This window comes from Pantherophis guttatus, chromosome 4 (genome assembly GCF_059756535.1).
Source record: "Pantherophis guttatus breed Tessera chromosome 4, ASM5975653v1, whole genome shotgun sequence".
NCBI lineage: Eukaryota > Metazoa > Chordata > Lepidosauria > Squamata > Colubridae > Pantherophis > Pantherophis guttatus.
In genome coordinates this window covers 28458800-28482264 of record NC_142066.1, presented here as the reverse complement: position 1 = coordinate 28482264, position 23465 = coordinate 28458800, and the positions used below count along the sequence as shown (strand labels likewise).

At 41.8% G+C, this 23465-nt stretch overlaps 1 protein-coding gene across 1 annotated transcript; it reads left to right on the top strand.

Moving 5' to 3' along the window:
- Positions 1 to 233: 233 nt before the first annotated feature.
- UBE2S (ubiquitin conjugating enzyme E2 S) lies at positions 234 to 23029 on the top strand. Its single transcript, XM_034419505.3, has 4 exons — positions 234 to 706; positions 13301 to 13448; positions 14062 to 14252; positions 21373 to 23029. The coding sequence occupies exons 1-4, from the start codon at positions 704 to 706 to the stop codon at positions 21661 to 21663; spliced, it is 633 nt and encodes a 210-aa protein (XP_034275396.1). The 5' UTR covers positions 234 to 703; the 3' UTR covers positions 21664 to 23029.
- Positions 23030 to 23465: the final 436 nt, after the last annotated feature.

The window sequence follows — 23465 nt, the reverse complement described above, 5'->3', positions numbered from 1 at the left end:
TAAATTGCGATTTTTTACGCGAGCGCCTTTCGGCCACGCTTGCATGCTATTGGCAAAGCTTCCCATCAATCGAACAATTTGAAATCCGCCCCTCGTCTAGTTCCTTCTCATAACCGTTAGTAGATAAACCACCTTCCCTTTAAACGCCACTTTGCCCAAGCGTTCATATTCAAATTCCTCCAATCAAGTTCCATGGCCCCGCCTCCCCACTACGCCTATCCCCATTGGCTGCCGACTGTCGCGGACATTGGTTGTCAACGGTTCTCAGCGAGGAGAGGACCCCAGAAGGGAGGGGGGTGGACCGGACTCCCTCCGTTCTAATGGGCCTGATTGGGTAGCCGGGGTTCTAAAGGGGTGTGTCTGATATTGACCGAGGGTTATAAAATCGTTTGTTGGTCAGAGGCCACCCTCATTAAAGTGAGGGTGGCAGAGTTGAGTTGGGGGGGGTGTCACAGAGGGGAAGCAGGAGGAGGAAGAAGGGGGGTGGGTGACGGGGAAAGTATTCTAAAAATATACATTTGCAAACTTCCTAAACAAGAAGATCCAGCATCCACTCAGTGGGGGCTGTCTGAACCCCCAAGTCAATTAAGGATAGGTTCCTTGATCAGAAGGGATCTAAGGATCGATTAAGGCGCGTATGTGAGCCCTCCAGAGATCAGGGTAAATCGTGCTACTTTTGCAACCTCTGTGCAGACCCAACACAATGGTGAGTGGCTTTTAGTGCTGCGTGTCCTTTCCTTGCCCACTTGTTCGAAGTTTGAAAGCTTGGTCTCTGGGACTCCCCAGAACTTGGGTAGGTTTACATGGGTAACTTTCGGGATGTGGGTAAACCTTAAGGGATGGTGAACTTGAACTCTTTTCCACAAGCAGAATCGGGAGCGCTTACATGGTTGTGCTGTGCAGGCACACACGTGTAAGTGCAAAAATCCAGTAGCATGGAGTGAGTGTCTTTTTGTGCCTGAGTGTACTGCTTCTAACTAGGGACCAAAATCCTGAGCTGCTTTGTGCAAGATTTTGTGATCTTTGGGCTTCTGATGACCATTAGATTTCTACTTTCAAAATGTGTGAACAGTTATCAAAGTTTTATTTTGGGACAGGATGGTATCTTTCAGTATTAGATACAGAGCACTTCTCAGATCTACTGTATTGTTAAATTGAGTAAATGATTGTGGGGTGGGACATAATAGTATTGCAGGAAAATGGACCCAGATACTGGTTTTGAGATGTGGCATGGCCTTTAGTCTTTCTGAATTTTCAGTTAAAATTTTAGATCTCTGCAGCTTAAATAGTTTGAAGAAGATTAAAGTTTGGTTTAGACACTATGGGCTGTCCATGAAGTGTGTCACATTTCAAACCAATGCTTGAAATTTCTTTACTTCTTTATTTCTTTGTTCTAATTTTATTGTCCCCTCCAAGCTCTTCTTTATTGATACAGAATATCATCTGGATAAGTTAAAACGGTGTGCATTTTTCTTTCTTTTTGGCAGGCATCGAGGTAACTGCATGTTTTCTTCCTGCCAGATATGAGAAGTTGCCCCTTTTCTCAAAGGAATATTCCATATTTGAGGGATCCTTGGTGCTTTCTGAGCTTGCTAGTGATAGTGATGCTAGCAGTAGCACTGATGGTGTTACCTAGTTTGGGTAAGGAAATTTCTACAAGAAAATAGCAAGCTCAGAGAGCACCAAGGACCCCTTATGTCAACCCTGAGATACAAATACGCTTATTCCATATTTTTCAACCTTTTCACTCATTAGCACTGTAAATGTGGGTTGCAGTAATCCAGTTGTGAATCTTAATGGTTTCATTAACAATGCTGTTTTAAGACCATTTAGGCCTTTAGCTCTCTTCAATGCACAGTTGTGTTTGTGTGCACTATTCCACATACCCTTTCAAATATTTTATCTCGGTATTGGAATCTGCACAGTCTGGGCTTTTGCATGCTTTCAAGGGTATTTAAATTTGGCCTTTTCTCAGGGGTCAGACTTGGCAAATAATATATGGCAGTGGAGGGGGACTTCACTGAAGATTGAAGGTGCCTGTGGGTGCAAGACAGAACTAAAATTCTCTGCTAACTTCATCCCCATGGCATTTGGATTTCATTGAGTGCTTTTTTAAAGTGTGTACAAAAAAGGAGCGGACGAAGCACTTTTCTTGTACAGGTAGTCCTACTTAGTGTCCATAATATGGCCTAGCAGCTTGGTTGTTAAGCAAAGGACCTGAGTGAAACCAGCACCATGATTTTATTTCAGCTTTTCTTTGCTTTACAGATTTGAGAAGTAAATGCAAGGATTGGTCATTAAGTTACTTTTTCATCACTGTTCCAGTTGTGAACTGTCACTAAAACAAGGACGAACTCTTAACTTAAAAAGTTTTCTTGGCCTATATAGGCATACTGGGAATGTTAGGATAAGAAACCACAATAGTCTTGCCTGGATACTTTATATCAGGGGTATCAAACTGGCGACCCATGGACCAGATGCGTCACACGCAGGCCACGCCAACCCCAGCTCCACAAAGGGGAAAAACACCACAAAAGTCACGTGACAGCAACGTGACACCTCAAGTTTGACACCTGTGTTTTATATTATTGTCCTTGCTGGATTTGAGTGTACAGTATTTTTGTTTTGCTTTTTCTCTGAAGAGATAGCATTCTCATAACATCCAGAGTTATTCTGCTTCTGTTTATATAGTCACTTCATACGTTACTGACATAAGATAGGTGTAGTCATTTCTACCATCATTGATTATAGATTGTTGTACTGTAACATCTTTTTAATAGTCGGTCTCTGAAGAGAATCAGATTTTGTGGGCACAAAAGGTTCCTAAGGAAAATAAGTAATAAAGAATACTGTTACTCAGGCATCAACAGTAGCTCCATAGAATATCCTTTTCAAATGTCAAACTGTGTATTTAAGGTACTGTTTTTCATTTAGGGTAGTTCAAGGCCCCAAGAATGTGTGCAGCTGTATTTACACTTTGGCAAAGGGGTATTTTAATGTACAACCCACGATTATTACATTGTAGCAATGTTTCTCACCATTCCCTCATCAGACGTAATAGCTTTTGTGGCTATGATACTGAATTAATGTGGAATTAAAAATATAGAAAGGGAGGCCCATGACAGAGATGAACCATGGCTGGTCTTGAAATGGAAGAAGCAAACTTTCAGGGAAAGCAGAAAAGTCATGGTACAGAAGACCCTGCTGCTTTCCGTATTTTATTTTCATTTTTTTAAAAAACCTTAGTTTTTAGAACACTTCTCAAAGAGGCTAGCCATCAAACATTATTTTAAAAGAGGAATACAGTACTATTTCAACTGTCAAAAACATGTAGTTTGTCGGGATTTGTCAGAAAGGTTAAAATGCCAATTTCTGAAATATTTATTTGAGATTCTAGAATGATAGTGGAATATAGTTGGACATACCTATACTGCAAGTGAGAGAACTGAAGGTTTCTATAGTCTGATGTCACAAAGTACAGGAAGTTTCCCTTAGTAACTCTTGTATAGTGTATGCTGTCCATTCAGTGTTTGTAGCCAGGAAAATCCCTTGATTTCTTCCTGATCTTCTTGTGATTATGTATAGTTGACATAATTTAGTAAAGATAGCCCTCAACGTACGACCACAATTGAGCCCAAAATTTCTGTTGAGACATTCGTTGACTGAATTTTGTCCCATTTTATGACCTTTCTTGCCTCACTTGTTAAATGAATCACTGCAGTTGATAAGTTAGTAATCCAGTTGTTAAGTGAATCTGGCTTCCCCTTTGATTTTGCTTGTCAGAAGGTTGCAGAAGATGATGAACATGATCTTGGGACACAGCAACGGTCATAAGTATGAAACAGTTGCCAAGCATCTGAATTTTCATCACATGATCGTGGGGATACTGGAAAGGTTGTAACCATGAAAAACGGTCACAATTCACTTGAGTGCAGTTGTAACTTTGAACGGTTACTAAATGAACTGGTGTAAGTCGAGGACTACCTGTAAGTGGTGAAGCTTCTCTAGATGTTACAAAATTCTGACCCTTGTTCAGTGTGAGGAATAGGTGGGTGCAAGCTGATTTTCTATCCCCTCGTCACTGCAATCCAATTTTTGTGTGATTGGCTGTATGACATATGGATGCCTTAAGTTTTATACTTTCAGATGATGCTTGTGGAACCTTGCAATACAGCCTTTCAAGTTTTTATTTTAAAATTTGTTTTTAAAAAGTTTTAGAAGTTTTGGAAGTTAGATGTTGGACATTTTTTAAAATAACGATCACTGGATGCAAAATCACTGGATGAATTCTAGTGCCTGAAAAAGATGGTTGATTATGAATACTCTGTATTTATTTAAAGGGAGAATCTCTTCTGTCAAAGGTGTGCAAAATATTTGGCATTTGAAACAGTCATGTGGCATTCAAAATGAGCTTAAAAATACTTTCAAAGTGATAGTCTGCCTGTTTCAAATATTAACTATTATGCAAAATAGTGTGTTTCTAATTGTAAATTACTGTATGTGCCATCCCCTCCCATCCTCTCATGCGTGCGCGCACACAATCCTTTAGTCTCATGGACATCCCAAGAGGCGAATAATAAATTAAATTGTTTATGATCATTGATTAATAAGAACCTGTGGGATAGATTAAGTTCAGAATAAGTGGTTGGCACAAGAAAGAATTTGAAACTGCTTTGCCCTGATTCTATCTAATCCAGCATTTTAATGCAAGAATAGGGTGCAATTTTGCAACCTGGCAAGCAGCCACTTGAAGACATAGAACAGGCAAGTGTAGCAGTAATGGGCTATCTTACTGCAGATCTGTACACACATGACCTCATCCCCACAAACAGCTTTCTGCTAAGCACCTATAACAAGACTTCCTGGATGCACCTCCATTCTAAGCATTGGCATCTTACTGATTATGTCATTGTCAAGAGAAAGGACAGGCAGAGTCAGCAAGACCACGTGTGGTACCAAACGTTGGACAGATCACAGGCTCATTGTCTCCAAAATGAAGCTCCACATCCAACCCAAGTGGTGACCACTAGGAAGCAAGACCATGGAAAAGGATTAATGGGGCCAGGATGAAGAGCCCCAGGACAGCTTCAGCACTGGCTGAAGACTTAAAACTAAGCTTGCTGACCAACATCTTGCTGGCGGTGTTGAGGTTCAATGAGAATGATGAAGAGGTACAGGCGTTACTTCCTAAAAAGCATCACCTTCGACTTGTCTGTTAGAATGACTTATCAGCTGCCAAGAAAAACACCTTTAACAGCATTTGTAGAATAGTGCAGAATACACGGCCTAAAGTACAAGATGCCTGGTGGAGCACCAAGGCAGACAAAGTATAGGGATATGCTGAGGAAAACCACTTGAAAATGGTTCTGTGAAGGCCTTAACACTATCTACAGGTGTCAGTCTCTGGAGTTTGCCCCTCCTCAGTATAATATAAAACTCATTACAGGTAGTCCTCAACTTACAACCACAACTGAGCCCAACATTTCTGTTGCTAAGTGAAACATTTGTTAAGGGAATTTTGCCCCATTTTATGACCTTTCTTGCCACAGTTGTTAAGTGAATCACTGCAGCTGTTAAAGTAGTAACACTGCTGTTATGTGAATCTGGCCTCCCCATTGACTTTGTTTGTCAGAAAGTCACAAAAACCTGATCGCATAACCCTGGGACACTCAACCATCATAAATATGAGTCAGTTTTCAAGCGTGCAGATTTTGACCACATGACCATGGGGGTGCTGCAACAGTTGTAAATGTGAAAACAATCATAAGTCACTTTTTCAGTGCCGTTGTAAGTTTGAACGGTCACTAAACGAACTGTTGTAAGTTGAGATCTACCTGTGTAGAGAAGGCTCCAATCCTGCAGAGATGAGCTGGACACTTTAGAACCATCCTCAACTGAGTGTCTACAAATAGTGAGGTGATAGACAGGATTCCCCAGGTTGACATCAGCAAGCTCCATGGATGACCCACAGTAGTAGCTGGAGTTACGGAAGTGCCAACCAGCTTTCCATTGAGAAACGCCACCCCTGGAGAGGTATACAAAATCAGTGGTTCTCTATAGAGAAAATCACTGAGGTATTCCAGTATTTGGAGGCAAGGATCCAGGCAGGTTAATTCTGCTGACTGCCGGTTGTCTGCAATTTGTCAGTTCAAATCTCTCCAGGCTCAAGGTTGACTCAGCTTTCCATCCTTCTGAGGTGGGTAAAATGAGGACCCAGATTGTGGGGGGCAATGTGCTGACTCTGCACACCGCTTAGAGAGGGCTGTAAAGCACTGTGAAGCGGTATATAAGTCTAATTGCTATTGCTATCCACTCCTCAGGAAGTTGCATCCCATTCTACACTTCTACAGGAGAAAAGGCAATGGATGAGAATGTGATAACCACTGAGGAATCTTGGTGCTCTGCCAAGGTTGTGTGCCACGCACCAACATCAGGAGCCGAATCATGCATTCTATACAATTTTTGTTGACCTCATGAAAGCCTTTGATACCATCAGCTACTATGGAGATATGGCAAAGGAGATATGGCAAAGTTCAGCAGCCCCACCGTATTTAATCAGAAATAGCTGGTCCTCAATTTATGACCAGTTGCTTAGCGACCATTTGAAATTCTAAGTTACCAATCTGGGGGTTAGTGGATTCAAAGTTCTGACAATTCTCTTCCCTTACCCTCTCCCCCACCCCAAATGACCAGATTTCAAGCATTCTGGCAACCAAGCTACATTTATAGATGTTTGCAACATCCTACAGTCACATGACTTAATTTTGTGACAGTTTTGCCAAAACCTGGCATTTACTTCCAGTGTTTGGCAAAATCAGCTCATAGCAAACTATGGGTTTCCTTTAATGACTGCCACAAGTTGTAAAATCATCTGTTATGAGTTATGACCGTGATGGGCAGGTTCCATTACAGTTATAACTCAAAAGACTGTTAAGCAGTTTCACAATGGCAGGATGACCAGAGGGTTGGATGGCAGAGAATCCTCCAAGATATAAGGGATGCACCTGCCTGCTCCTCATACACAGAACCCAAAATCACAAAAGACAGAAATTATAGGCAGTAGCTCAGTTTCATTATCTTGGTAGCAACCTCTCCTCACTAGTGACCAATTGATACAGAAATTAACTGTAAAATAGCAAAGGCAAGTTCTGCTTTCAATAGACTGCGCTCTGTTGTGTGGGAGCATTGAGGAATTAGTCCAGGAACAAAATTGAGGGTCTACAGACCCTCTGTACCCTTTCATTACCCTTCTGTGAAAACACAGACTGGTTATTGAATGCATGCAAGACAACTCAACCATTTCTATATGTCCTGGCTTCACAGAATGTTAGGCATCAGATAATTAAAATACCAGACACCTAAGTTTTCTCTAGAGCAGAGGTCCCCACCGCCCAGTCTGTGGACCAGCACTGGTCTGCAACCATGTCAGAAACCAGGCCACACAAACAAGTGAAGCCCTATGTGGGATGCAGGCAGCACACGAAACCACGCCTCCTCTGGTCTGCGGAAAAATCTCTCTCCACGGAACTGGTCCTTGATGCCCAAAAGTTTGGGGAAGCTGCTCTAGAGCAGGGATGTTCAGCCTTGGCAATTTTTTAAGACTTGTGGACTCTTGCTCCCAGTATTACTCTGTGAACTCTGGGAGTTCAAGTCCATAAGTCTTAAAGTTGCCATGGTTGGACACCCTGCTCTAGAGCAGAGATGTCAAACTCAAGGCTAGGATGTGGCTAGTGGGGTGCTTAGATATGGCCTGTGGGGACACCCTGGAAACAGCGAAGGCCCGGCCTGCAGTGCCTCTGCCAGCGAAAACAGATTTTGGGAGGGCTGCATGCGGCCCTCCCGAGATCAGTTTTTGCTGGCAGAGGCCATCGCAGCCAAAAACGGAGCTTGGGAGCCCATTTTTGCTGGCAGAGCACTCAACCACCACAGGCGCCCCCGACACAAGTGATGCTGAGCTGGCCACGCCCACTCTGGGCCCCCAAGGTCAGACACAACCCTGATACAGCCCTCTATGAAATCAAGTTTGACACTCCTGCTCTAGAGCAGTGATGGCTAACTTTTTCCAGACTGAGTATCCAAAGCGCGTGCATGCATGTTCGCATGCACACATGCATGCCCGAATCCCCAAAATGCAATGTGCATGTGGCCCCCACACATGCACATATGCTCCCTGCACACATGCCCCCTTGCATGCTCACGCAGTTCCCTTGTACGTGCCCCATCCCCTGCACATGTACACATAGCCCCTGCATGTGCCCTGTCCCCCACGCATGAGGATGTGGTCCCTGCGCACACACGCAGCAGAGACCCGAAGACTGGCTGGCTGGTGGTAGGCACATGTGCAGCAGAGCTGAACTGGGACAACGGCTCACGTTCCCACAGAGAGGGCGCTGTATGCCACCTCTGGCACATGTGCCATAGGTTCGCCATCACAGCTCTAGACCATCAGTTTACATACTGCTGATGAGCCAATGGGCAGTTTACATCATTAGGGCACACCAGTGGTGAGTTTCTACCAGTTAGCCCCGGTTCAGGAGAACCAGTAGCGGTGGCGGGAGGCTCCGCCCGGACGTCATCACAGACACCCTGCGCATGCGCAGAAGATTATGTGCAGAAGCGCCACGCGTGAGCGCTCCCGGTTCCGAACCAGTAACGAAGGTAAGTGGAATCCACTACTGGGGCATTGTTCTGCCCCAGCTACGGACCCCAAAGAATGCAGCACACACAAAGTCCATACAAACTTTAGTTTATTAATTAAAGACTACTAATGAGCTTTCTTAGTAGTTGTTCGAACACAAATACAGTTTAAATCAGTCTTTTCTGAACAAGGGCTATTAATTTAACTTCATTAACAGCCGACAAGAATCCAAAGAATAATAACTCAATTCTGAGGTACAGTATTTCAGATAACCATAATCTTACTGTGGTTGGCAGAATTGTCCAGAAGCAATTTGCAGGAAAACTGACGAGAGAAACAAGAGCCGAATCAAACGTTTCTGGAATCAAGACGTGAAGGAATATGAATGAAGTTGTTTCCTGCAAATTGCATCAGTCGTCGTCCTTCCTTAAATAGGCTAGGGGAGTGGCCAATTAGCTCCAAGCCTTACTCTTGAGGAGACCTCCTCCTGAGGAGCCACTCCTGCCTTTTAACAGCTCTGCGCGCTTGTGCATCGAGAAGAGGCTCCTCCTCTTCTTCCTCTTCACTTATGGGAGCTTCTGGAGGTTCTGAAGGCCTTGGCTGAATCCCCGCCTCTGACACCACATCTTCTCCAGCCTTCTCATTGTCTGACTTGAACGCCAGCTGCACAGGCTGCTGGCGCAGCACCACACCAGCCTCCTCGCTGTTGGAATCAGCTACTAACTGCACAGGCCGCTGACGGGCCACAAGAGGCTTACCCAAGCAACTCCTTTTTGAGGAATTCTCTTGCTCACCTGCAGAGCAGAAGGAAAGTTACAAAGATATAATAAAGGCCTCCCTGAAGTTGCCTGACATAGCCCCAACTACCCAGGAACACGAAAATCATTCTAGCTGGCATGGCCTCATCCATAATGGCTGTTAAGCTTATGAAGTGAAGTGCGCTGTGGAAGCACAACATAACATGAGCTGCACAGGTCTAGAGCCACCAGTGCAAACAACTATAGTGTCCACATCTTTGCCCAACATGTGCCAGGACATTGTGCCCTAATTAACATGACCTGTCTTCTTTGGACACACAATGTGATTAATGATGTTGAAGTTTTATTGATAACAATGCACAAATGACAATTGAACACTGACCATGAACTGGCTTGCCTTCACTAACCTATTTTTTAGGAGAATAATGTTACAATGATTATTACTATTAATGTCCGTACTGCTTTATTATTTACAAGTAGTTCTCGACTTACAGCAGTTTGTTTAGTGACTGTTTGAAGTTACAATGGCAGTGAAAAAAGCGATTTATGACAATTTTTCACACTTATGATTATTGTAGCAACCCCATGGTCATGTGATCAAAGTTCAGATGCTTGGCAACTGGCTCACATTTATGACGGATGCAGTGTCCCTGGATTATGTGATTCCCTTTTGTGACCTACTGACAAGCAAAGTCAATGGAGAAGCCAGATTCACTTAACAACTATGTTACTTAACAGTGATTCATTTAATAGCTGTAGCAAAAAAGGTAGTAACATGAACCAAATTCATTTAACAACTATCTCACTTAGCAATAGAAATTTTGGGCTTAGTTTTGGTCATAAGTCAAGGCTATTTGTATTTAGTAGATTTATGGCCATTTTAAATTAGTTTGGGTGGCTTACAACAAATGCTTTAGTACCATATATATTCTCTTTTTTATTCAGTCCTTTTAAAACAGTTATAGCTAAGTGAGTTAATGTTTCTTAGTGCATAAACTTAACCTGTGAGTTGAAGTGTGGACCATGATAGACGGGTCTCTTTACTAGCAAGGCCCCAGGGGCTCAAGAATCTATAACCTATGTCTATCCATCATTAGAAGTTCTATTTACATCTTGTTTTGAAGTTTGGGTGGACTTTTTTTGGGATTTCATGGATTACAAACCAGGGATGTAAAATTGTTGGGAAATACTGATTAAGATTGCCGGGAGAAATATCAACAACCTCAGATATGCAGATGATACCATTCTAATGGCAGAAAGTGAAGAGGAACTAAAGAGCCTCTTGATGCGGGTGAAGAAAGAGTGCAAAAGTTGGCTTGAAACTCAACATTAAAAAAACTAAAATCATGGCATCCGGCCCTCTCAATTCCTGGCAAATAAATGGGGAAGAAATGGAGGTAGTGACTGATTTTATTTTCCTGGGCTCCAAAATCACCGCAGATGGAGACTGCAGCCAAGAAATTAAAAGACGCTTGCTCCTGGGGAGGAAAGCTATGGCAAATCTAGACAGCATACTAAAAAACAGAGACATCATCCTGCCAACAAAAGTGTGTATAGTCAAGGCTATGGTTTTCCCAGTTGCAATGTATGGATGTAAAAGTTGGACCATAAGGAAGGCTGAGTGCCAAAGAATTGAGGCCTTTGAACTATGGTGCTGGAGGAGACTCCTGTGAGTCCCCTGGACTAGAAGGCGATCAAACCAGTCAGTCCTAGAGGAGATCAACCCTGACTGTTCTTTAGAAGGCCAGATCCTGAAGAGGAAACTCAAATACTTTGGCCACCTAATGAGAAGGAAGGACTCACTGGAGAAGAGCCTAATGGGCAAAAGAAGAAGGGGACAGCAGAGAATGAGGTGGCTGGATAGAGTCACTGAAGCAGTCGACGTGCGCTTAAATGGACTCCAGAGGATGGTAGAGGACAGGAAGGCCTGGAGGAACGTTGTTCATGGGGTCGCAATGGGTCGGACACGACTTCACAACTAACAACAACAACTGATTCTGGTCCATCTCTACAAGCATATAAATTGCTTCCCGTTCTCTTCATGTAATTAGATGCTTATTTGCTATTTAGAATGGGGTATTGCGTTCTTTTGCATCAGTGTTCTTTTAAACTTTCCATTTTCTTTTCATTAATGAAAAGAAAGCATCTAAACTATCCTTGCTCTCCAGTTCATCCATAGCTCTCTTGTTAATTATACTGAAATAAGGGATTCCAATTACAAGAGGCTACTAATTCTTGCTTGCTGGAATGAGCAGGTGAGCTTTATAATTAAAAGTTTGTTTAAGGTTGCACATGTCTTACAAGATGAGTGGTACAATTTAATAGGTAAAATGGGCTCCCTGGGGTTCGGAGATGGTAATAGTTTAAAAATAAGATGTTCATAAATAAATTTTGCCTTCCAGATATAGGTGGACCTAGACTTAAAACCATAATTGAGCCTGGAATTATGGTTGTAAGTCCTGCTGGTTGTTAAGTGGGTTGCCCCATGAGTGCTTTTACAGTCATTTTTGAGATAGTCGTTAAACAAGTGTAGTGTAAAGTGAATGCTGCTATTGTTAAGCAAATCTATTGTCCGCAAAGTAAATACTGATTCCTAGCAAAAAAAAAAAAAGTCATAAAAAATTATCATGTTTTGGGTCCCTGCAAATCGCTGGTTCCCGAGCTCCCAAAATGTGATCATATGACTGCGGAAGGGGCAGCCATAAGAACATTGAATCTGGGTCATAACTAGCCCTGGAGAGGCCCATCATAATTTCAAACGGTTACTAAGTGAACCACCTGATAGAACTACCACTAAGTGAACCACCTGATAGAACCACCTCTATCAGGCATATTGATGCTGGGTGTTGATAGGGAGCAGTGCATATTGGAAATGGATGTCCCATATTTCATGAGTTATTTGGAACTACTGATGGAAAACCCAAATAAACTTGAGAAATGGCCATGGATGATGCTGCCTGGGTGGCCTGCATCGGGATTTCAAGAGTGAAGCATTCTGATTCTTATTCCAAAATGACAAACATGGGGGAAGCGTCATTTTTCCTAACATACTTAAAGAGATGCAACTCTCGGATAAGATGAGAAAGGGGTCTTCTGACTGGGAGGGGATGATGCCGAAATGGAGCCTCTGTACTCTCCCTCTGTCCCTCTCTCTGTCTCCCTCTCCTTCTCCTCCCCCTCATTTTTCTGCACCTCTTTCTCTCTGCTTCCATTTTCTTGCATTCGCAGTAGACATCTGGAGTTGAGAGTTTATTCTTGATAGACATTTGAACAGTCAATTTCTTATATTTAGTCTGTAAGGTTGCAGGCTGCCTATTCCTATCTTAGATAGACATGGAACCCTGGAGCAAGTAGCCCCAGGTATCCATTCTTATAAGTGAGTAGCATTAGAGATGTTATTTCTATTGAAACAGGTTCTGCTTTCTCCCATCTAGAGGTGGAGGCTCTTGAATCTGTTGGTCTCACTTCATGTTTTTTCCTTTTTATTCCTGAGTCAGCCTTAACTCCTTCAGAAGCAATAATGGACAAATCCAAATCCTAAAGAATTATCTTTAGAAGGTATATATGAATAAAGATAAAATGAAACATTTACTTGAAAAGATGTTTTAAAAGTATGCTTTGATCATTTATATCAAACAGCCTTATACATTTGAATGATTAAAATGTAGATTTTTAAAAAAAATCTGTACAAGGTTTGCTTACGTAAGTATTCTTTGAAGAAGACATTGCTGGCCAAAACCTATTAAGTCCAGAGAAAAGATGTTACGGTGTCATGGAAAGTTTTTTAGGTATGTTTTGGTCGGTGCATTTTGGAACATTTTGACCCTTGCTGCATCCAGTAAAATAATCTTTTAGACGAGAGCCAATATTCTTTCTTTTATTCTCCTGTCTCTCTCTTCTTCAGAATTCCAATGTTGAAAACCTTCCTCCACATGTGATCCGGCTGGTCTACAAGGAAGTCTCCACTCTAACATCAGATCCACCCGAGGGCATCAAGGTGTTCCCCAACGAGGAGGACATTACAGATGTGCAGGTCACCATTGAAGGACCTGGTAAGAGAGGGTTACTTGAAGAGGGTTCATCTTTGGGGATTTCTTTCAAGGGTTGCATCTCAAAATTGAACTCTAGTGATTATGCTGCTCCAGTCAAAGAATCCTACTGGAGAAGGCAGCCCATCTTGAATTATTGGTCAATAGGAAGGAAAAAGTTGGGTGTTGGAAATGTGAGCCTTACTCAAGAAGATATTCCTCATACAGATCATATTCCTTCACTTTATGACTGTAATGGAGCCTGGCCATTGTGTTTGTAACTCATGTTAGTTGTAAAGAGAGCTAGTCACATAGCAAACATGATTTTACTTACTTTTTTGTGGCAGCCATTAAGCCAATCTGTGGTTGTTACATGAATGCCACAGTCATTAAGTGAACCATTGGTTCACCATTGCTTTTGCTGAAAATCGGAAATAAGTGCTGGTTTTTGGCAGAATTGCTGTAAAAGGGATCATGGGATCCCAGGAAATGGTCTGATTGCCAGGTGCCGAAAAGGTAATCATGTGACCAGGGGGAGCAGCCTTCAAATCCGGGTCGTAAGTTCATTGGAACTGCTTGTAAGTCAAGGACTATCTGTGATGATAAGACCCCCTCTTTTCTTTTCTTCCCTTTGTAGAAGGTACTCCTTACTCTGGTGGCCTCTTCCGCATGAAGTTGATTCTTGGCAAAGACTTCCCTGCCAGTCCACCAAAAGGCTACTTCCTGACCAAAATCTTCCACCCCAATGTGGGTGCCAATGGGGAGATCTGTGTCAACGTCCTCAAGAAAGACTGGAAAGCAGAACTGGGCATCCGACATGTCCTGCTGGTAGGTAGTGTTTTTAACTGGGTTGTTCTGCCCCAGCTACGGGTCCCAAGAAGTGTAGCACACACTTCTCCAAAAACTCCATTTAATACAAACAGACCCCTTTCAAAATGCAGGCTTTAACCACAAATGTCCTTATCAGTCTGCTATGAATTACAGAGATTAAACGAAGTCCGACAAGGGTAGGACCAAACCAAACGTTGTTTCCAGCAACGTTTGCTATCTGTGTGTGAATTTAAATAGGCTAAGGGAGTGGCCAATGAACCCCAAGCCTTACTCTCGAGGAGACCTCCTCCTGAGTAGTTACTCCTGCCTTTTGGCAGCCCTGTGTGCTCGAGCATTGAGAAGAGGCTCCTCCGCTTCACTCTCTTCACTTGAAGGAGCCTCTGGAGGTTCTAAAGGCCCTGGCTGAGTCTCTGCCTCTGGCACTACATCCTCTTCAGCCTCCTCGCTGTCCAACTCGAGCGCCAGCTGCACAGGCTGCTGGCGCAATACCACACCAGCCTCCTCGTCGTAGGGATAAGCACAATCTGCGCAGGCTGCTGGCGGGCCACAACATGCGTAGATCCCAGGATGGCAGATAGTGGACCCCAAAGTGGTTATTTTATTCTTCTTTGGCAGGTGCAGAAACACATAGGACTGCGTATACATGTAGCCCTCAACTTACTATCATAATATCCCCAAACTGGCTCTCTGCGTACCAGCAGATTTTACAGAAAAATGTCAGAGTATCTGTCCGTGTATCTGTCTACCCAAAACAAAGTAGATCATGTGGCAAGACAGTGACCCAAAAGCATGTAGATTCATATAGTCAGAGATGTATAAAGTTAATAGTTTGGAAAGTCTTGACGTTATTTGTTTGTTTATTTAATAAATTTATTTGGCCAGCCATCTCATACATGATTCTGGGTGGCTAACAATTAAAATGGAAACAAAGCAAATAGCAGCTGATGATGAAAAAACCTAAATAACTTAATCCTATAGAAATGCAGAAGGATCTGAAGCATGGAGTTCATCTGAAGAGACCTACAAACATCCCTAACCTGAAGTGTTCTGTAAGGAGGATTAGGCTAAAATTCCTCCAAATCCATGTGCCAGAGGACCGATTGACAGTGATTGAAAAAATTTAACTGCAGTTATTGCTGCTCAAGGGGACCACACTATTATTGAAAGAAATGTTCAAAACTTTAGCCATGTGTTGCTTTTGATCATTTTCATGAATAAGTACTGATTTAGATATTTTTTTAATTGGCTTTATTTATATAGTTTTGGGGCTTTTGTAGAGTACAGAGCATATTTTAGGATATATTTATGTAGAAATATTGACAATTCAAAGGAGTTGGCAAGCATTTTAGTGTGCATTTGCATGACTTTCTCCAAAATAGGTCATGGAAAGATTTGGAATGAGCTGTTGAGGAATTTTTTTTCCAAAACTATACAGCTAATCCTTGAGTTGCAATAGTTCATCTAGTGACCTCTCAAAGTTACTACAGCATTGAAAAAAATGACTTATGACCGTTTTTCTCACACACAACTGCTGCAGCATCCCCATGGTCATGTGATCAAAATTCAGATGCTTGGCAACTGATTCATATTTATGACGGTTGTAGTGTCCGGAATCATGTGATCCCTTTTGCAACCTTCTGACAAGCAAAGTCCATGGGGAAGCCAGATTCACTTAACAACCATGTTACTAACTTAAAACACTGCAGTGACTCACTTAACTGTGGCAAGAAAGGATGTAAAATGGGGCAGAATTCACTTAACAATTATCTTGCCTAGTAACAGAAATTTTGGGCTCAATTGTAAGTCAAGCAAAACACCCTCTTTATTTAGGGAGTTTTGGGAGACAAAAATGATATTCTGTTTTGCCCACTTAGTTTCCAGATGAAAAAAAGCAGAGAATGACTATTCAGTATTTACACATAGCTATGTGGAAGAAATGAAAAAGGAGGTCAGGGTTGCATGTGGAAAGAAGCATTTGAAATAATTTAGGAAGCGTTTTAGTTAAGAGACTTTGTATTATTGGATTAATTTATAAGATTTGTTCTGGTTAATTTCTATGCTGGTCTGGTGCAGCTTTGCCTTTAGGAATGAAGAAGAATGTCTTAAACATTTCAAAATGGTGCTTCTGAGCTTTGGTAATTTGTAGATATGTTTGCATTTAATTAAACATTTAAAAGCCAGACGAATAATCATGTATAAATTTGTAAGTCATTTGTAAACTGCCAGGCGTCCCTGGAGATTCAATGGTATACAAATGTAATAAATAAAGGAAAATCAATAGTCATTGGTGAACTCCATTAAGAACAGCCAACGCAGCTCACAAAGCTTAATTCCTCATTTTTTCTGCTGGCGGTGTGCAGCAAGAGGGAATTTTAAAAGCCATGTTTTGTCCTTGTCCAACTTTTATCCTGCTTCTTTCAGCACACCTTTCCAAGTCCTGAGTTTTCGATTTTAAAATCCCGGAGCTAGAACCGAAATATGGCTTGGGGCTGTGGGATGGTGCCACTGTCTACAAAAAGGGAATGTATAACCACCAAAAGTTTGGATTCAAATTTCAGGGTTTGAAACAGTGTAGTGTTGTAGAAATCATGATGCTTCTCACACTTGATAAGGCAAGAGAGACAGAGGGCTGGATTGAAGAAGCTTCTTGGATGAGAAGTGAAACATCTTCAAGGAAAAAAACAAAGTCCAGTTGTTGTTTGAATGAGCATCTTTGGGACAACTGTGACATGGAGGGCAGAGAATCTCCGTAGACATTTAGCTGGTTTGAAAAGTTTTCCATTGATTGAGTCTTCTGGATAAAAGGAAGCTTACAGGTCAGGGAATCTCCAAGGGTTGGGGTGAAAATTACATGATCGTGGGCACAGTGTTGTGATTGAAGCCCCGCCCTTTGTGTATAGGTGTGCATTACAAATTTTTTTTCAAAGGGACAGAGTTTTGATCACAGTGTTTCACCTGCCATTTTGCAGATCAGGACTGGTTTGACTTTTCCCACCACTGATGTCCCTACATATGGGCCTAATTCTTTAGCCATTGATCTACCACAGTGGTCCCCAATCTTTTGGGCACCAGGGACCGGTTCCTGGTGCCCAAAAGATTGGGGGCCGCTGTGATAGAGGCAAGAGAGATAGAGGGCTGGTTTGAAATCAGTCAGAACTGAAGAAGCTTCTTGGATGAGAAGCGAAACATCTTTAAGGAAAAAAACAAAGTCCAGTTACCTTTTGAATAAGTACCTTTGGGACAAGTGTGACTTGGATGACTGAGAATCTCCATAGACATTTAGCTGGTTTTTCCATGGACCGGAGGGGGCATAGTTTTGTGTGCTCCCTGCAACCCATGGATGGGGTTTCGCTTGTTTGTGCAGGCCAGTTTCTGGCATGCTGCAGCCCGGTGCTAGTCCACAGACGGTGGGCTGGGGACCCCTGATCTATCATGTTAGCTAAGTGTGCTTTCCTCACAAACAGAGATCGATTCTGGAAGAGTAATGCACTTGTGAACGTGTGCCTGTGTTGTTCCTAGCTCGCAGAACCAAAAAGACAGTGGGAGCTAAAAAGTTAAATTTTTTCTTTTTTAACTCTTGATTTTTGCTATTTGTATGGGAGAAATTGTTTTATAGGGGGAATGGAAACATTTTAAAAGTAAAATTGTGTACCCTTTTTAAAAAATAGTTGAGCAGTCAGATTACCTTACTGTATATGGCTGTGTGTCCAATTATGCCACTGAGGTAAACCTTGTTCCAAGAGAGCAAAATAGAGTAACAAATAGTGTGCCATAGAAATTTAAAGATATGGGATGGAGAAAAAATATATAACTAAATGTATTTTAAACCAGTACATTTCCATGCCATTTATCGTTGAAAACCATCCTTGCTCCCACTACATCTATACACTCCTTCATACGTTGCCTTTTGTGCGTTAAACCTGCCATCTTTGTCTTTTTAGAGCTCTTATCAAGTCGTTCCAGCTATGACTTCCTTAATCTTTCCTCTCTACTGAAACTTCCCTCATGTACATTGGTACCTTGATACTCAGCTGCTTTGAAACTTGTCAAATTTGGTACTGAACATATTTTGATATGAGAATTTTGTCCCAGTACTCATTGTTTCTTTAGTACTCAAGGCACAAGCTAGAACTTGTCACTGTTGGCTGCCTTGTGACTCACTACTACATTATTCCTTATGGGAAAAAATTGTTTGGTACTCACCATTTTTGATACTCATTATGCCTTCTAGAACCAATTAATGATGAGTATAGGTACTCGATTTATGACCATGATTGAGCCCAAAGTTTCTGTTGCTAAGTGAGACATTTGTTAAGTGAGTTTTGCCCCATTTTGCGACCTTTCTTGTTACAGTTGTTATAAGTGGATCACTGCAGGTGTTAAGTTAGTAATACAGTTGTTACATGAATCTGGTTTCTCCATTGACTTTGCTTGTCACAAAAAGTGATCACATGATTGCAACCATCATAAGTGTGAGGCGGTTGCCAAGCCTCCGAATTTTGATCACGTGACCAATGGATTATAATGGTTGTAAATGTGAAAAATGGCCCTAAGTCACTTTTTTCAGTGCCGTTGTAACTTTGAACGGTCACTAAATAAGCTGTTGTAAGTCAAGGACTACTTATACCAAAGTACCACTGTACTTGTTTTGTGATTTCATCTTCATTCCCTCTGTATCACTAAACCAGTCCAGTATACTTGATTCTTATAGATCACTCCCTTTCAGGGTGGATTTGATTTAAATCGAGTTGATTTAAATCACAATTTAAATCATGATTTAAATCACTAGTAAAAAGGCTTGATTTAAATCAACTCGATTTAAATCATGATTTTTAAAGAGCAACTGTCATCTCTGCTACTCCTTTGACCCACTGTTGACTCACCGATAGTCCCAGTGTTGCAGAAATACAGCCTCATGCTATATAACTAAGCTCCATTTCATGCTGAATAAACTAAATTATTTATGTATCTTAAATAGAAAACTATCCTGCGATAGATTTTTACCCCAAAAGTTTTTTATTAAAATTAATTCGATAAAAATTTTAAAAATCTGATTTTTTTGATTTTTTTTAAAAAATCATTGATTTTTATCCACCCTGCTCCCTTTTGTATTCAGTCCTCATCCATTCTTGACGCTATCTCTGGATCAAACACACAGATTCTCTCCCATTGCATCCAACTTTTATGATTTTGCATTTCCATACAATAAAAATGAGCAGAAACACTCTCGAGACTATCACTTTCACTTCTTTCACCAAACCTTCCTTCCTGGCAACTGGCCAGATACTACCCACTATTTTACTACCAGCATTCACAAACCATTTTTCTCCAACCATTTCTTCATCTTCAGTAAACACCGAACCAAAGCAGGCAGAATCACCTGCTTGCTCATGGTTCTTTTCTTTTTTTTCCTTTAAATAACCTGCAGTAATTTGCCTCATTTTTCTTGTCAAACATAATTGCCTTGGTTTTTGATGTATTGATTTTCGGATCAGACTCCTTGGGGTGCCATACAGCTTCCTAGCCTTTGCTGCTGCAGATCAATTGTTCTTAGCCACCCAGGCGGCCTTGTCTGCCTACAAAAGCGCACGTACATCCACGCCCCCAACCAGTACGCCTTGAAACGTTGCCGTAAGCGTTCCGTGTGTATTCATTTAGGAAGTACATTGGGAACTGTAGCTTTATTGCAGTCACTACTATGATTTGCTGAAAGAGAAAACCTTGTTTGCACGTCCCCCTGCCCTGTACTGGTAGTACTCTCCTTACGACAGTATGTTTAGTGACCATTCAAAGTTACAGTGGCACTGAAAAAAGTGACTTATGACCGTTATTCATCCTTAACGACCATTGTAGATACCTCATGGTCACATGATCAAAATTTCAACGCTTGGCAACTGACTCATGTTTATGACTATTGCAGTGTCCCGGGGTCATGTGATCACCTTTTGCAAACTTCTGACAAGCAAGGTCAATGGGAAGACAGATTCATTTAACAACTGTGTTAAGTGTATCTACGAGACCGCCTTCTGCTGCCAATAACCTCCCGCTGGCCAGTACGCTCACACAGAGAGGGCCTCCTCAGGGTGCCGTCGGCCAGACAATGTCAGCTGGCGACCCCCAGGGGGAGAGCCTTCTCTGGCAGCACCTACCCTCTGGAACGACCTACCCCCAGAGATACGCACGATACCAGACTTCCGGACTTTTCGCCGGGACCTTAAAACTCACTTATTTCATCTAGCCGGGCTTTCGGTTTTAATTTGTAATTGATTTTAATTGGACTGTTTTAAATTGTGGGCCGAAATCATTTAATAGCTTTTAAACTGTTTTTACATTTTATATGTTATGTTTTACCTTGGCTGTTCACCGCCCTGAGTCCTGCTGGAAAAGGGCGGTATAAAAATCAAATAAATAAAATAAATAAATAAACCTAACAGCTGCAGTGATTCACTTAACAACTGTGGCAAGAAAGGTCACAGTAAAATGGGGCAAAATTTACTTAACAACTGTCTTGCTTAGCAAGAGAAATTTTGGGCTTAACTGTGGTCATACGTGGAGGACTACCTGTATAAAACTGCATTATGCTCCTCCAGTATCTAGAGTTTTGTATTGTTTGGCCAATGACCAAAGCCTATGTCTCTTCTCCATATTCCTGAAGAAAACCTCTTTGGTGGGAGTCAGAAGGAAATAAGCTCATCAAGTCAGGCTGGTCCTTGGACGGAATGGGAGACTTGCCAGTATCTTATCTTCCGCTGGCCCTGAATATCTGGTTCTTGCCTGAGGATTCCTCCTTCTTCCCAAAGGTGCTTTCCAAAAGGCAACTGGACTTTGTTTTCCCGTGAAAACATTTCGCTTCTCATCCAGGAAGCTTCTTCAGTTCTGACTGACATCTTTTTTGTGGCAGCCATTAAGCATATCTGGTCATTACGTGAAAACCACAGTCAGTCAGACCTGAAGAACTCCTTGGATGAGAAGCGAAACGTCTTCAAAGAAAAACAAGAAAGTCCAGTTGCCTTTTGAAAAAACACATTTGTGGCAACTGTGACCTGAATGACTGAGAATCTCCATAGACATTCCTCCCTCTTGTAACTCTGATTTCCTTATTTTGCTCCTGCTCCAGACCATCAAGTGTTTGCTGATCCATCCCAACCCGGAATCTGCCCTGAATGAGGAGGCAGGGCGCCTCCTGCTGGAGAACTATGAGGAGTATGCTTCCCGAGCTCGGCTCCTAACCGAGATTCATGCCCAACCCTCCTCTGGCTTGCATACCAAGAACCCTGCTGAGCCTTGCTCGTCTTCGGCAGGTGCCTCTGGGGAGGGTCCCATGGCCAAGAAACACGCAGGTGACAGAGACAAGAAACTGGCTTCCAAGAAGAAGACTGACAAGAAGCGAGCTCTTCGGCGGCTTTAGGGGATTTAGCGGGGGGAGGGGGGTTTGAGGGTCCGAAACAGGTGGGTTGTGGGCATTGGGGGTTCCATAGTACATTTTCAATCTCTCCTCTCTTTTCCTCTGCCACTTTCACTTTGAGACTGCACTCCAACTCTGTCTTGCCCTGGTCGGATTTTTCTTCTTTTCAGTCTTTAAGTTATTTAAATTATAAAAGCAGAAAAATCTATTAAATGCCTTTGTTTTCTAAGGAAGGCTCTTAATGTACGGTTGTGCCATCATATGATGCGGGGTGGGGACCATGTCGAGGGTACCTGGTTCCTCTCCTTAAAATGAAGGCCCTGAAGCCCAAAAGGGCAGAACTCAGTTGAGGTGGGAAGAGGTACCTTTTGCTTTTTGGAAGAAGATTGAAAAGGCTGCTGTTTTCATTTTAAGGGGAGAAAACATCAAGGAGGGAAATGGATATGGTTTATACAACTATACAAGGGAAGGGTATGATGACTTTTTAGTTTTCATTTTATAAAATCGTTTCATACAAGATAAGGAAAATGTTTCTTCACCTAATACCTGAATCAGAAGTTTGTTGTTATGATTTTCAGACATAGACTTGAGGGCAAGTATATTTATAGAGGGGAGAATTGTGTGTCTTAGTGACACAGTTCAAAATGGGACTCTTAAGTTTAGGGGTTGTGTAGATCTTCTAGAATGTTCAGGTAAGGGGAAGCTGGATTGGCTGTTTGGGGAACATCTGTTTGGTTATATGGCAGCTTGCTGGAACTGAGCGATCTCCGTTTCTTGAAGGGTAAATTCATGTATTTAAAACATGGGTCTCTTAAGCAAAGAAAATGGTCCTCTGGGTCATTTTAGTGTAGGTGATTTTATGATAGCCCTCGGAGGGGCTTCCTGAGAAATGGCTGCCAGAATTTCACACTTAAACATTAACTTCCAATGATTAAGCTAATTTGAGAACTTGCTGGCCACAGAGGTGCAGTTTCTGTGCCAGAGGTTCAGGACAAGATGAGCAGATAGGCCTATAAAACAATTGATGTTCCTATTTGTCCCATTCAATCAGCACTGAACAACATCAGGTAATGTATTCTGCTTAGGAATCTAATATTTATTGCACTTAGTTTATTTGTACAGTATTTCTATGTCCATTCAGTACTCAACAATTCAGACCCTTCGTCATTGCCTACAAGTGCCATCACAGAGCGACTCAAAATCTGCTTGCCCTTGTCTTTATCGTTTTATTACCTAGTTTTATTGATGCTTAAACTTTTATATGAATATTTTGTGGAATTTTTCCAAAGCAGCAAGTCCATCAAAGATTTTTTAACCTATTACTTTTCTGAAATAAATATCCCATATAAATGGAAACAAATCAATAAAATTAGAATTTCAGTACCATTTATTCAAAATAAAACAAGAGTGTACAGGTTTAGGGTGCTGATTCTTTTGAAATGGAATAGTTTTTGAAAGAAAGAAGACCACAAGATGGATAACGTTGGGGTTCATTGGATCTTACCAGAGAATTGGTGTCATTCCTGAAAATTCCTCTCTTCATTTCCACATCTACCTATAGTGAAGAGTCACTTCAGCAATGAGATGGATGGCATTAAAATTCAATAAATTTCTTCATGTATTGAGAGTAGAAAAAGTAATACTCATACTGATCTTCAGTATCAGATTGATAGTTGGTGTTTATCACTGAGAATTCATACAGTCCATGTAGGGATTTGACTTCAATTCAAGAATATTGAGGTAATTCCCGATTTGCCCATTGGGACCTCTTCAAGTGAACAATCGTCCTGTAACTACAGAGAAAT

Coding starts and splice junctions, on each gene's coding strand:
- UBE2S (XM_034419505.3), top strand. Junction 13,449..14,061: donor GGTCACCATTGAAGGACCTG/GTAAGAGAGGGT, acceptor TTCCCTTTGTAG/AAGGTACTCCTTACTCTGGT. Junction 14,253..21,372: donor GCATCCGACATGTCCTGCTG/GTAGGTAGTGTT, acceptor CTCCTGCTCCAG/ACCATCAAGTGTTTGCTGAT.